This window comes from Biomphalaria glabrata, chromosome 14 (genome assembly GCF_947242115.1).
Source record: "Biomphalaria glabrata chromosome 14, xgBioGlab47.1, whole genome shotgun sequence".
Taxonomy (NCBI): Eukaryota; Metazoa; Mollusca; class Gastropoda; family Planorbidae; genus Biomphalaria; species Biomphalaria glabrata.
In genome coordinates, this window is record NC_074724.1 from 26,779,404 (window position 1) to 26,794,450 (window position 15,047).

The following is a 15,047-nucleotide window of genomic DNA, read 5'->3' on the forward strand; positions in this document are numbered from 1 at the left end:
CAGTGTAATTTAATAATTGATATACCTAGAAAATAATAAAATAAATAATAGACTAAGCTATAACAATAAATCATTAATAATTAATTATTAGTAAAGAGAAAAAAAAATGATTTAAAATAAAAAGACCTGATTTTAACATTTGTTAATGTTATTGTTGCTTTGTTGTTTTTTTCCCCTCATCTTTGCTCATTAAAATTTGTTAAGATTTTTTTAAATATGATAATATGCACAAGTAGGAAGATTTTTTTAATGAATGCTTTGCTACACACAATTTGGGAATTTTCTTTTAAATGAATGCTTTTAGACACAATTGTAAGGGTTTTGGTTTTTTTTAACGAAAAGAACAAAAGTTAGAAGATTTTTTTTTAAATGAATGATTTTGGATAATATTAAAAATATTAATTAAAATGAAGAAAAAAGTGAAATTTTAGCCCTGGAAAAAAAAGGGGTGGGCAGAAACATATCTAGATCTAGTAAAAGCTTACAAATGTTTGTTTTACCTAAGCTATTGACATTGTCATAATTGTCTCATTGAAATTATTTCATGTCGGACTATTAGTGATTTTATATATCAATTTAAATGCTCGATATTTACTGTAAGTGTATAAACTATACAGAAAACATATGTTAATGCGGTTGTACATCTCATGCCTTCACATAGAAAAGAAAAAAAACATTATTGGAATTTATATAGGTTGCAGTATAATGTTTTCTTAGAGCGCTCTTCTCTTTATAAAACCATGTAAGCTCGCTTATTATTTGCATTTATAATTCAGTTTCGCTTTTAGGTTTGTAGATCAAGTTCAAGATGGCGTTGCTTGTGAGGTATCTAGATCTATCTACATTAAACATCTTGTTAATAAATTACGTAATTATTCATAAGTGGATTATGCATTTTTTATTCTTACAACAAAGATCTAGTTATTGTTACACCATTTTTAAACGATTTCTTTCACTTATTAGGATAAACCTCTCTGTCAAATCAACTTCGGATTTAAAAAAAAGAATAATAAAATTAAAAATAGATGTCTAGGTAACAAATGTAACTTAGATCTAGAATCTATAAAGTGAAGAGATCTAGATGTAGTCAAGACACCGATTACCGTTTAATGCGTGTGATAGATCTATGCTGGATCTTCATAACACGTATTTTTATTAAAATGAATAGCTTTTAGTTCTGACCTTGTTTGGCAATAAGACATCAAAAAAAGCAAACTAACCTTGACCTTGGCTTTACAGTGTAACTAACAAACACAAATAGATTTAATAAACTAAGTATATTTAGGATTGTAGATCTATTAGTAGATCTCTTTTTTTTTTAATGCTACTTTTTTTTTTCCATTATAAAGAACTCTGTCCCGTTCACCATGCTTGCTAAGACAAACTTCACTGCTGTTGAAACACAGGTAAGCTACTTATACACATCAGATGATCAGAGAAAGCAAAATTCACATGTTTAGGTTTAGACTCAGGGAGTTGGGGCTAGACAAGTTGTAAGCTATAAGTAGATCTTGCATTAAGATGTCTATCTACTGACATCCTTACCTTATATTTTAGAAAGCAAAAACTTAACATTGAATGGCAAATTATAATAATTTTATGTTCAAAATGATGTAGGACAGGGAGGTCTTCTGTTATAATCTGCGAGAAGTTAAAGTCAAAGTCTTTATTTGAAGAAAGAAATTAATATATATATATATGTGTTTATACTTATAAATATATTTGAAAGTGATGATCCTTGCTGGTTCACTATAGATAGTAATGTTTTATAATTGTTTTGATTTTTTTCTTTGTTAAATAACTTTAATCTAATAGGAAAATGTATAGATTATGTCTGTTTTTTTTATGTTCCCTATTTCTTAGCATATTATATGTTATCAAAGTATTGTGAGGTAATGTTATCATTAATGTTTTTGTTTAATAGCTCAAAGAAGACAACCAGTGCATATGAAGAAATGGCTCAGTACTGGGCTAAAAATAGACAACTTGGCCGCCCACTGTCCCCATTTCTTTCTTCGTACAAGTAAGTTCATAAATTATGTTAAACAGCCACCTTGACATAGGTTTCTTCGTTACAGGCTTCAATTACTTCTCCTTACCCTCAACTAGATTGTCTGAGCATCACCTCTTTCCCCTCTAACAACCTAATTGTCTGTTTCTGTTGTCAGCTACCTGTTATTGAGGGCTTACTTGTCATGTGGACTATCATGTCATTGGTTCCTGGTTTAAACCCAGCCCATTGTCAGCTTCCATCTTGTTGGAAGCTTGGGCTAGGATTTAATAATATTCAATTCTGAGGGAACATCCAACACATGTAAAACAAATGAAAATTATAAATGTCTAACTTTAGAAAACTTAAGAAAAGTCTTCTGCCATCTTCCAGTTTTGTCTGAATATTTATCATAAATTGAACAACATTATAAAACTGTATTTCTTCAGGCCCCATCTCGCCATGATGACATCACTTACCCACAGAGTCACTGGGGTAGCAATGCAAGTTGGTAGGTTCAGTTTATCTCCATTTTGTAATTTTTATTTTTTTTTTTTTATTTTTTTTTTGCTTATATTTTAGCATAGTCCCTTTGTTTAATTGGGCCACCCATTAATCAGACTAAAACTTCATAAATACGCAATCTTACATAAAACCTAAACAAGTCCTATTACATCAGAATATTATTTGAGCATTTTGACCAAAATTCAGTTTAAATTAAAGCCTTACATTCTGATAAAAACTTATGAAGTATTTATAGCCATCACCAATGAAAATGAGGATTACAATGCTGTAGTTGTTGCTTAAGTTGTGACTAAACACACAACTCAAGCCATAACATTTCACTACTTATGATATATACATCACAAAGGACATGCACTTTTCATCTGAATGCCAGTTATTAAGACCCCAAAGTGATAAATGTGATTTACTGAACCTAAATGATCACAATTGTGTTTTTTCCAAATTATGTTCTATATCAAAGTACTACTTTTAAATGTTTAATTTATATGGAATAATTATTAAACTTTGCCCCAGTCAAAATGACACTCTTTAAGATAACCTATTGTTTTTGTTTTGTTTTGTTTTTTAATTATTTTGCTATAGTGATATGATTAACTTGTGACTTGTTATTTGAGTATTCAAATCCCTTTGCTTGATATAATGCAGAGTTGCCTACAAGTACGCATCTTGCATATTTTTTTACGCAAATGGACACCAAAATACACGAGTTCGGTTTATCATCTGAAAATACGCATTTCCCCCTCTAAAGCAAAAAAAAAAATTAATTTATTTTTAAAAAAGTAGTTTTTGTCTATCATATACATAGATCAGTGCGTCAATGCCTGGAAATGGACTATTTCTATTAGATGTACCACATTCACGATAGAGCCTACAATTCTGTGGAATTGTTAAAATACCTTTAAATATCCCTATGACATTAAAAAACATCAACTGTTAATGAAGCTGCTTACAGATCTAGATTTATTCTAGAGAAGGGCAGAGGTTTTCATAGAGAAATATTGTTTGAGCTTAATCTCTCTCTTAGCGTGATAAAGGGAATCAAACTTATGTTCCTTAACTTGCAGAATGTATCTTCTGTGGTAGATACTGTTATAATCATTAGCGACTAGCTAGGTTCCTTTACTAATGAAGGACTAAATTCAAAGAATGAAATCATGGGCACTTTAGAGGATGCCAAAGCTATCATTGCTAACTCTGCAAAATTAAAAAGGCTCTGGAAGAAGAAAAATCTGAGTGATATAAAATATGTTCAGCGTCTGGATACCTTGTAAAGAAATTTCCTATAAAAAAAAAACAACTAATTTTATGTCATCATAATTTTAGATGTCACTGATCGAGTTAAGCAAACCATACATCTGGTTTTAGTCTATTTTCACCTGTAACAAAAATTCCCATTATTTTGAATAAATTTTCTGTTGCCGCTATTATGGAATGTGAAGTACACAAGAGGCATTAGGATCATAAGATCATTGCCAAGTGACAAGAACGTTCTTATTCTGACATAGTCTAGAAAGGTCTATGACAAAGACTACAAGTGTAAATATTTTGACAAATTTGTACTAAATGTCTCATATAACTTAATGCAGTGTTAACTTTTGAATTGCTTCCTTTTGTGTATGTTATCTTAGTTGTGTGCTTGAATGATTTAATTTTAGTCTTTCCTGAATATATTTCTTGATATTTTGGAAAATACGCATTAGTCCCTCAAAATACGCATTTCCAGGTCTGTGTATACGCATTTCATTTTTGGCATGTAGGCATCTCTGTATAATGTTTAGATTAATAGGATATCATAATCTCTTTAAAAGAAAAATATGATTTCCATTGATTGCCATCTTATATCCTTGTAAAGTATTTCAGTTTATTAACTATCTGTTTTACTGTGTATTACTTATTTTAAGGTTTAATACCATAAAGTTAGTGTTGGGCTTATTCAATTACTTTCTTATGTACCCTTTTCTGGCTGTCCCTCTAGCGTTCCGAACCCACTATGCTCCATTACCTTACCTAGTTCTCTACCCTTTTTTTTTTAAATTTAGGCTTTTGATATTTTTTATGAGTATGTATTTCTGTGTCCTTCAGTTATCTGCGGAACATCAATACTTCTGCTGTGTTTACCTGGAGATTTCAAGACTAACCTGAACTACATTAAGAATCTCAGCATTGCTCCATTCATAATTTATGGGTTGAAATATGTCTTTGCCTTCCCTGTCACATATCACTTCCTCAATGGATTACGCCACTTGGTGAGTACAAAGCAAAAACAAATCAACGTTGCTTTTTTTTTTTACATCATTGGAAATTTAAATCAGTAAAGTTCAAAATCAATTGCTACAAATCATAGCTTTTTTAAAGCTAAGTCAAAACGTCTCCTATTTAGGAAACAAATAACTAATTCCTAATCATGCCATCCTGTTTTGATAGAATTGTAAATAATTTGTTAAAATTCTTCTTTCTTACAGGCCTGGGACTTTGGCTATGGATACGCTTTAAAGACACTTTACAAATCTGCCTACTTTGTGATGGCTTTGACAGCTGTGGTTTCTACCTATTTTGTATTTGGCATCAAGCCATCTGAGCTATAAAACTGCAAGACGAAGCTGTACTTTGTTTTTATCACCTAGTTTATTTAAGTTACAACTCATGATAAAAGAGATTATAGTGTCAAATGTTTCAGTTTGTTTTTCTGCAGTAAAAGTATGAACTTGTAAAAACTTTGAAAGCTGTTTACTTATGCTAGAATTTTTGAAAACTGAATCTCAAAAGAGAAGAAAAACATTTTTTTTTGTTTGTTTAATAACTCTGGCGCTATTTTTAAAATGTTTGTTAAATAAAAAATAAACAAAAAACCATGTACGCTAGACATTTAAATTCTGCTCATATTGCTGCAATCTGTGTTAGGGGAAAAATCGACGAGTGTTGTACATGTTAAGTTTGGGTGACTGTTTTGACTTTTTTTTTTTTAGCGTATTATTACTGGTTTTTCCAGATAGAACTAAATTGTGATTTGTACTGGGTGAATGAATCTAACACTGTGTTTGGGAAATTGTTTTTTCACTTAGTTATATATTGTGTTGGTCATCTCTTTCTTCCAGACGTTCTGATGGAAATAAAGGGAGGCTTTGAAATTAACATTTTGTTTTTATCACGTTTATATTTATTTCAGTTTTTGTTTTCAATATAATAAAAAAAAAACATTATTCTTGTACTATAATATAATCTACTGGAAAGAATGAACAAAAATAAGATATGATCAAAATTTTGAATTATTTCAATATGTTAATCCGATTTTGTATTGATATCTCATTAGTTTGTCACACATGAATGGTCAATGCCAGAAGTAAGTTTGTTCTCTAATGCTGAAATTCTCTTTTATTTAGGGGCTTGGTGGTCAAGCAGTTGAGATGCGATTCACCATTAACATCATATTTTGTTCTCTTAATGTAGCTCTTTTGAATTGAAAAGTAAGATGCTTAACATAGCAGTAAGCCTTACAATAGGATCTTTGGTAATAGTATTAGGTAACTGTACGGTAACACAATATGACCATAAGTCATGCAATAAAGCCATAAGTAATACAGAATGATGAAAAAAGAATGCAGCAAACGATGTGCCATATTTCCTAAGTAAAAAAAACTATTGCTAGCTAGCTTGACACAAGTGTGGTCTATATCTTCAAGTTCTTATTTCATGCTTTGCAAGTACTCAATGTGACCACCAGTGGCGGCGCTGACATCAAACAGGCTTGCACTGGGTTGGTTGCAGTGGTTATTTGATCTTTCATCTCATTGTTCTTTGCTGGCGAAGGTGGAACAAACATTTTGTAACATGCAACCAAATAAAAAAAAAAAAGTCGCACACAGTGAGGTTGGTGACCTGCTTGCCAAGTGCATAGAGCAGTGGCGTCACTGGGGGGGGGGTGCGGTCCGCACCTGTGACACCCACATAAAAAAATACACTTTGTGAATAACTGACAATTCTAAAAAAATAAACGACAGTGGCTAAATATTGGACCATGTTATTCACAATAAATAGATAATAAATATTTACTTTTTTTCCATTTCAACTAAGCATATTTAATTTTTTTAATGAAATTATTTCCAAAGATTTAAAATGTTATATCATACTTAATCGAGCAAAACGTGAAACCTTACTTTCAGATGTTTACCAGCTGCATGTAGGTCCATGATTAAAATTTTTTTTTATCGAATTTTGAATTTGTAGCTAGCACGGTAATATCAGGATGCCAACCAATAGTCACTGTTTAACAAAGGACGACATTCTTTAGGCATAAAATATTATTGAAATCTCACATGTAATTAATGTAAATTTTGTAGAATCGGAAAGTAAATAAGTGGCCATTAAGATTTCTGAATGTTATTTCATTTTTCTGTTAAAGAAGCTCTAGCCAAGATAATGGAAATGTTACAATGTGTACGTCGAATGGTATACCTGAATATTTTAGGGTATTTTTCTTCTTGGTAAGTGCTGATGATTCTTAATGGGGACGATTTGCTCACTTAATAGCAAAGTGACTGTTTTTTTCTTTTCGACTATTTTCAATTAATTGTATTGAAATGAAATAGAAATTTGTAACTTTTGTGTGGTTGAAGAGTTCATCTGGATTGGAAAACAAGACCATCCGGCTACAAATACATTTGACAAGGAAGTCGTTGCTATGATTTGTGTAAAGAAGAAAAACAATGGAAGGAGATAGTGCACAGACCATTTATATAAAAGCAGAATATGTGACATTTTATGACCATATTAACGACGAGTCTTTAATGAATAAAGAATTTCCATGAGATGATGGAAATGTTATGTAGATTAAACCCATATCTGAAAGTACATCTGTAATGTTAAAAAGTTTATAAATGTTTTAGCAGCAAACGAAGTAAAAGATATTAGAGTCAGAATGACTATATTATAAGCACCTTTGTCTTTTGTTAGACAACATACCTGACATAGCACACGCTGATCAGATTCAGAAGTTACACAATTTTAAGGGAGACAAAAAAGCCAATGGGATCAACTTCATATCTTAAAATTTCTAGAAAAAGTTGAGCTTGAATTTATACGTGGAGCTCAAAGATATAAAAATGCAGCTTCAATGTCTGAAACCATGGAGGAGTACAAGAAATTTATTAAGAACCAACCGAATAGCTAAGTAAATCTCCTGAAATATATAGACAAAAATTGTCATTCAATATGGAAAACGCCAATCCTACGCGCGATAAAAAAAAAACGGCATTATGCAATACCCGTAATTGTGGAATTTGATGAAAGAGGCTTCTCACGCCACAAACTAATGAAGAAATCATCATCATCATCTTTCCTTTGGGTTCCTCATGGAACATTGGGCCTCGACAAAAACACGTCACCCTCCACGGTCTCTTGCTAGCTTTTTGATGGTTTCCCAGCTCTTCCCGGTCCTCTCGGCTTCTTCAAGTACACTGCGTCGCCATGTTCTTTTTGGTCTTCCTCTGCGTCTTGTTCCCTGGAGGTTCCACTCTAAGGCCTGCCTAGCCCTTTTTGCTGGTATCTTTTCTAAGGGTGTGACCAATCCATCTCCACTTCCTCTCTAATATCTGTACTTCTATATTTTTCTGTCCACTCATCTCCCACAGTTTGGTGTTTTCTACTTTGTCGTACCAGTGTATTTTTAAGATATTTCTCAGACATCTGTTGATGAAGGTCTGTACTTTTTTTTGTTGTCGCTTCAGTTGTTCTTCATGTTTCAGAACCATACAGTAGGACAGCCTTGACATTAGAGTTAAAGATTCTTAGTTTAGTCTTGTTTGAGATGTGAGGAGATTTCCAGGTTAGGGTTAGGAAGAATTATTTGAGGTCAACAATTCTCGTAGATAGATTGAAACATTTGGTAATTCTTGCTATTGAGCGTCATCTATGTAGGAAATAGAATTTTTATGACATACTGTATGACTTTGCTACACGTATTATATAAGATAAGGCTCGTAAAGTATTTCTGTACGTAGTAAAGAATGAATAAAATGCAAAGACAAATATATTTTCTAATACAAACTCTTAATTTTCACTTATTGTCCGTATCCCTACCCAAACTTGGTCCCGCGAAATCCGTTTCGCATAGGGCCCCCAAAATGGTTAAGTCCTGCTCTGCTATTTAGTGACGGGTGAATACATAGTAGATTACTCGAACTCCTTCCATGACTTCTTGGTCACAATGGTTAAGTCCGGCCATGCTATTTAGTGACGGGTGAATACAGAGTAGATTACTTGTTTCCATCCCTATATATATATATATATATATATGATTTGAATCTGCTTGCAGTGAAATTAAACATTTTGAGATAGGCTAGTCTTATCTTATCTTGTCCTGATGGCACATTCTTTTTGTATCCCATTGTATATTATGGCCTTAGGTAATAGAATACTCTCAAACCACAAAAAATTATTTAAATTAAAAAAATCAGTTTATTAAGAACATGATTATTGAGCTGTCAAGGTGCTAGGTCTACGTAGTTGTATTAGCCAGCATTTCCAGACAACATTGCCCACGCTTGTGTTGTAGACTTGGCATGTACCAGAATATCAGAAAGTCAGAACATGGCCAGGCGAGGTTACTCTTTTTAAGAGCTCAAGGGTAGGTAATAGGAATTAGGCTGCTGCTGTCATACTCTTCAACATCATGGCTTCCTCCATTGTTGGTGGTCTCACTGTTGACAGGTGGAAACAATTACAGTCTCAGCTTATAAATACTCTAGCTTTACATAACCTAGTTTACCCAGCAAATAAAATAACTTTCATCTTTTATGATAGATCAATTATAATCACATCATGTATCTAAATTTATCAGGAAAGTGAGAGAACTGAAAGCATATTTCTTTTTAACGAAATTTAGACACAGTTAACTTACTAGAACAGAACTATTTGAGAAGAATGGAAAATCTACACGAATCTATCATTCATCAGTAATAAAGACTCTATACCAATAAGACATCATAAGACATAAAGTCTTGTTTTAAAAGTAATTATAGTGGGAAAATGAAATCTTACCATGACCAGGACAACACATTCTCAAAGGAAGTGAACCTAACAGTATGTTCTCTTGACAAGTGCTTTTAAAGTATCTGTAAACAGATGAGGTTTAGTTTGGTTTTTACATCATTGTGATCATAGGAACACTCGGAGTATTGCGGTTTTCGGATTGACCCTAACTGGCAAGACTCATAATAGGCAATCGAATGCATTTCCATTTTATTTGAGATGAACGATACCTTATGTCTGCTTAAAGTCTACTGGCGATTGGATTCATTTTTTACAAAGCTTATATGAACTCACTCTGATAAAAAGTGTGTACACGTTATTTCTCCCACACCCATTGTCGGATCAAGCTGAAACTTCGCACAATTATTCATTGGCATAGAAAAGATATGATTCAATAAACAAAAAGTAACCAATTATCAATGTATTGCTGATAATTTCAATAATGTATAGCAACACGGGAAATTATTACTTCAGTATTCACAGATGTGGGTAAATTTGTTGGGTTCAGTCCCCTTAAATAATTGGTTGACGCTATTTCTCCCTAACGCATTCTCTGATCAAGTTAAACAATTATTTGTTGCACCTAGAAAACATGAATCAATGAACAAAAATATTGGTAATTAATTATTTTGTTTTGATATCGAATATGGGAAATAGCTTGTACATTATTGTTAGAAATGGTTTTAATGACGGAGTTCTTCCCCTTTAGATAAGGATTTTTTTTTAAATTTAGCTCTTTTTTAAATGCTTCTATTTGTTTTAAAAGACATTGAGTACAAATTGACGTTGCAGGAAAAATATATCTTAATTTTGCGAGTTATCAGTGGTTTTGATTCTAAGAAATGTTTTTTTTTTTTTGTTGTTTTTTTTAGTTTTGAAAAGTAGCATCAGTTTGTTAGTGCGTAGCATGTTAACAATTTCAAAACAATACAGAATGATTGTTAGGTCAACACCAGCACGCAGAGAGCAAGCTGTCGGGAAGACTTTCATGACATTCAGATGTTTTCCCTCGAATAACATGTATTTTTAAATGAAAATATTAGATCTAGGACATTTTTTTTTTAAATTTAAATATAAGATCTAGAATATTTTTTAAAAGTAGAATACCCCTTTCACATCTTTCGATCTGTAGGGTAGGCTTACACGATGTAAAGGTCGCTCATCTGTTTCAATGGTCGATGTTGTGGGCTAATCTAATCTGACTTCGACTATGTATCAATTATTACTTAACATTAGCCACAGAACATTATAAGTTGAATATAGTTGATAACAACATTCAGTTCTATAAAATGATACTTTATTAACCACTGGGAAATCCGTCCAGCCTTCCTAAAACGTCGCTATATCTAATTACTATTCAACTACTATTCAAACACAACCTACATCTAACATAACGCCATGTTGTCCCTTGTTCGCCTAAGTCTCCTACGTCATTAGTCTGTCTTACTACGTCATTACTTTTACCGTCGCTAAAACTATACACAATATATTTATCTAACAAAACTAACCTACTCTCTAAACTAGTAGGTGTTATGTGAACAGCACAACGCCTAACCGCCTTAAAATTTCTCAAATAATATCAGGTACCCATTAGAATGCGTGGACTAAAATTCTAGAAGTTCAATATCCTTGCCTTGAACGAGATTCAAACCCGCCACCCTAAGGCTAAGCGCTTTGCCACTCAACCACCACTGCTGGAACGGGGCAGAGGAACTCCGCGCAAAAGAATGTCAACCTGAGCAGTAAATGACTTGTAGCCTATATAGATCTGGCATGCATGGGCTTGAGGCATGGCGACAAGACGGCTCAAGAAGTAGGCTACGTTGTTGTCCTTTGCCAAGCTTGCTCGGCGTTACGTGAATATAGAAACGCAAACGACGATCACACTGCTTCACGCAGAACCGTAACCTTTAACCTACCTACTTATTTAACAGTCACTAAATAATGTCCTAGATATGTTCGTGTCAAATCCTAGGTATAGAGTATAAGTATTTACACTATGATATATAGGCCTAGATCTATGGCCAAATTGTTATTACAATTTAAAGTTTAAGATAGTCGTAAACAGGTAATGAAGAATTATAAGTATGTATGCTAAGTCTGCAAGGACAGGTCAATGATCACTTTGATTTCAGTTTACTCCCTCACTACCTTTTACCCCGACATTCGTATTTATTGGCATAAGGCATATATTACCTGATTTAATCATTATTATCCCCACACCCCAACAAATCCTTAGCCCCCCCCCACACACACACACTCCCCCTCCTTCCCCAAACCTAGCTACGCCACTGCCCCCACGGTCCCTTTTCTGGCCCTCCCCTCCCCTCCACCTTTTTTTTTTTTTTTTAATGCAATGAATACAGTTTCAACCAGGCAGCTGAATTTCGAACCCACGCTATCAATAGGCATGTTGTAGTTGTCTAACCTGTTCCGCAGGACGCCAATCTGTTCGATAGCCTCAGGGCTCGTTGGGCCTTCAGCAGCGCTAGGGCTCATCATAAGCATCTGTTGGATGCCGGAACAATCGATGGCTGCATTCTGACTTGTGGAGGAGCCCGCCGCTTCTGGAGGTGGGGCTAAAAGACACATGAAAAAAAAAAGATGGAAATTCGGTTGAACGTAGGCCTACACTGTGTTAGACCGAGACCAAAAATTGTCATAGAAGGCATCATCACGGACCTGCGACGTCGCAACCTGTGGGCAGTTTAGACCAATAGCTTGTTGCCACGTCATCCAGAACTGCGATGTCGCATGTCTGTGTTCAGGCCTCCTATGACAATAGGTCTCGGTTAGATCAGGGCTTTAAAACTGTGTTGAACTAATAAAACCCAGTGAGGACCAGTGTGCTTAAGTATCAGTTCCACTTTCAAATATTCTTTAAACCTGGACCGTATTCTTTGAAAGAAAAAAAGCATAATCGCTATCATGAAGACGTCCAACTGATCTTGAACTAACTCAAATTGAATTATTACAATTAAAAAAAAGGGGGGTGTAGGCCTATAGTATAAATGTCAAACTACTAAAAGTCGTTTGCGCGATTACCTGACGTGACATTCAAGCTCATGGAAATAATTTGAACACGCTTTTCACTCTTACTGCTGTGTTTAGTGTGAAACTTATTTTGACGTCTTTGCTACCAGGTTCTGGATGTAAACTAAGATGATACTTAGATAAAACTTAGATGAAACTTAGATAAAACTTAGATGAAACTTAGATAAACTTAGATGGAACTTAGATAAACTTAGATGATACTTAGATAAACTTAGATGAAACTTAGGTGGGGATGGACCAGTATGGCTGCCTGGTCTTGTGGTATGCGCTCTGGACTGTCATTTGAAGGTCCTGAAACCTCCCCGCTGCCCTTCCCCGCCATCCTACAAATCTGAATCCAAAAATATGTTCAACAGAAATATCAAGACATTGATTCGTGAAAATAATGGACCACGCGAGTACCAATTGGCACGGCTTAGAGATACACCAGTGATACGCGTACCACAGTATGAAAAAAAAAAGTAAAGTTTCCCTTTCAGACCTTGTGCTCTATAGGGCAAATGATGTAAAGGTCATCTGTTTCTGTGGCCCACGGTTAACGAGGGTGTCATGTGGCCAGCAAGACCAACCGCCTTTACTTTTCCCCAACAAATACCAGGTACCCATTAGAGCTGGGTGGACTCAGACGCGCCCAAGATAACGGAAATAAAAATCCCAGTCTTCGCCAGGATTTAGGGACCTCGGTACGGAAGCCATGCGCTTTACCGCGCAGCCACCGCGCCTCCACAGTTTGAATAGCCAATTGTTAAAAAGTTATATCAAGCCTTTTGCAAACAAGCGCTTTGGTAGTTCAGTTCAGTTCTTTCAGCAAAACATTTCTAAGCAATATTATTTTTAATAAATATTATACGTTTATTTAACAAAAATAAAGGCTGAAACATGATCAACTAAATATTATGTTTACGATGATGTCAGGGTTTGATCAAGGTTCTTCATGTGCCCTAAACTCATACATAGGTGCATATTGGAGAAGAAATGTGTTGAAACAAACGCACAGCAGACGAGAAAGGAATTCTGGGATATGTAACATTAAAAAAAAAAAAGCTTCGGATCTCGTCACGTGTCCTTACAAATGTATTCAAACGACAAGGTAGGTAATAAATTATGACCTACTTTTAATGATCGCACCGCTGCCTCTTCCTTGGATTCAGGAATAAATGATATCAAGAAACAAAAACAAAACAAAAATCCCCAACGCCGTGTTCAGTCACGAAATAGCAGGTTCATAAATCAACAATAGGGCTCACGGTTCGGAGTGATTTATACGAACAGCTGTATAACTTGCCGGCATCTTCCGTCCTTGTTATTGATTGCTTTTTCCGAGGTCACGCCCGAATAAAGTCATGAACTGATCAAGCGCAAGGACATGAAGTGGACATTAATTAGATTTGGTTAGGGAGAATGAAAGTAAAGAGAAAGCTTAGCAGTTTAAAATAAATCTCAGAAAGGTTATTCTTTTGATTCATCTTTAATTCTCTCTCTCTCCCTCCCTATTATTAATGATTGTTATTATTTGTCATACTTAATTAGCAAGTTGGCCAATTTGCTCTTCATTTACATGTTGATTTTAATTAAGAGAAAGCAAGAATAGAAAGCGATCTGAGGTAATGTGGTAGCAATCGGGGATTTTCATATATGGCGGAAAATAACATAAATAGCTACCTTTTTGGTGTAACCGGTGTACGAAATAAGGGAAATGTCGATAATATGTTTTGTTTAAAAGATATATGAGAATTTCTGTGAACATTTTAGAACAGCAGAATCATATTTTCTTAGCGCTTCTGTTTTATTAACTGGCAAGCATCGAGATGTAAACATTCTCCCTCAATTTTTTTTTTTTTTTTTTTTTTTTTTGTTGGCAACAGTAAAGTTCAGTTTAGCGACCTTGACATTGTTTAGATTTTTGGTGAAACTTTTCAGCAGAATGATAACTTAAAGAAAGACGTTAGAACATGAAAAGAGGACCAGTGAGGAGTGGGGGGGGGGGGTAATCTATGAGAAGGTTTCCGTGCTGTCTTTAGGCGCTCAACTCTGGGATTCGAGCTGGAGCCCCCTTGATAGGTAGCCAAGCGGTTTTCGCCTCTCAGCCACACAATAGACAAAATATAGTCTATTATGTCTAGAATTCTGTATTGACACACCACTGATGCCAACTAAGAAATGACATTTACTTTTATGTTTCAATCAGAAGAGCTTAGAATATTAGATTAGAAAAAAAAATCCCCTATTAGACCTTGCGATCGAAAGGGAACGTGATGTAAAGATCTTCTGTTTCTGTGATCCATGGTTATCAAGGGTGTCATGTGGCCAACACAACGACCAACCGCCTTTACTTTGCACATTAGAGTTGGGTGGACTCAGGGGCGTTCTAAAATTTCCGAAATTCCAAAATCCCAGTTTTCACCGAGATTTAAATCTGAGACTCCTCGGTTCGGAAACAAAGCGCTTTACC

General features: G+C 34.5%; 2 protein-coding genes across 2 annotated transcripts in view; one reads left to right on the top strand and one right to left on the bottom strand.

Annotated features, from left to right (window-relative positions):
• Nucleotides 1-723: 723 nt before the first annotated feature.
• On the top strand, nucleotides 724-5,647 carry LOC106055175 (succinate dehydrogenase cytochrome b560 subunit, mitochondrial). The gene is made up of 6 exons (XM_013211337.2): nucleotides 724-825; nucleotides 1,350-1,406; nucleotides 1,925-2,023; nucleotides 2,440-2,501; nucleotides 4,598-4,761; nucleotides 4,978-5,647. Exons 1-6 carry the CDS (start codon nucleotides 809-811, stop codon nucleotides 5,098-5,100), a joined length of 522 nt encoding a protein of 173 aa, XP_013066791.1. The 5' UTR covers nucleotides 724-808; the 3' UTR covers nucleotides 5,101-5,647.
• Nucleotides 5,648-8,945: 3,298 nt separating this feature from the next.
• The window catches only part of LOC106055179 (uncharacterized), an 18,353-nt gene continuing 12,251 nt past the window's right edge, over nucleotides 8,946-15,047 (bottom strand). The window contains exons 8-10 of the mRNA XM_056010558.1: nucleotides 11,970-12,120; nucleotides 9,551-9,624; nucleotides 8,946-9,210 (exon numbers count right to left, since the gene is read on the bottom strand). Of these exons, the coding sequence (XP_055866533.1) occupies nucleotides 9,152-9,210; nucleotides 9,551-9,624; nucleotides 11,970-12,120 (284 nt within the window). The 3' untranslated portion in view covers nucleotides 8,946-9,151. The remainder of the gene's footprint in view (nucleotides 9,211-9,550; nucleotides 9,625-11,969; nucleotides 12,121-15,047) is intronic.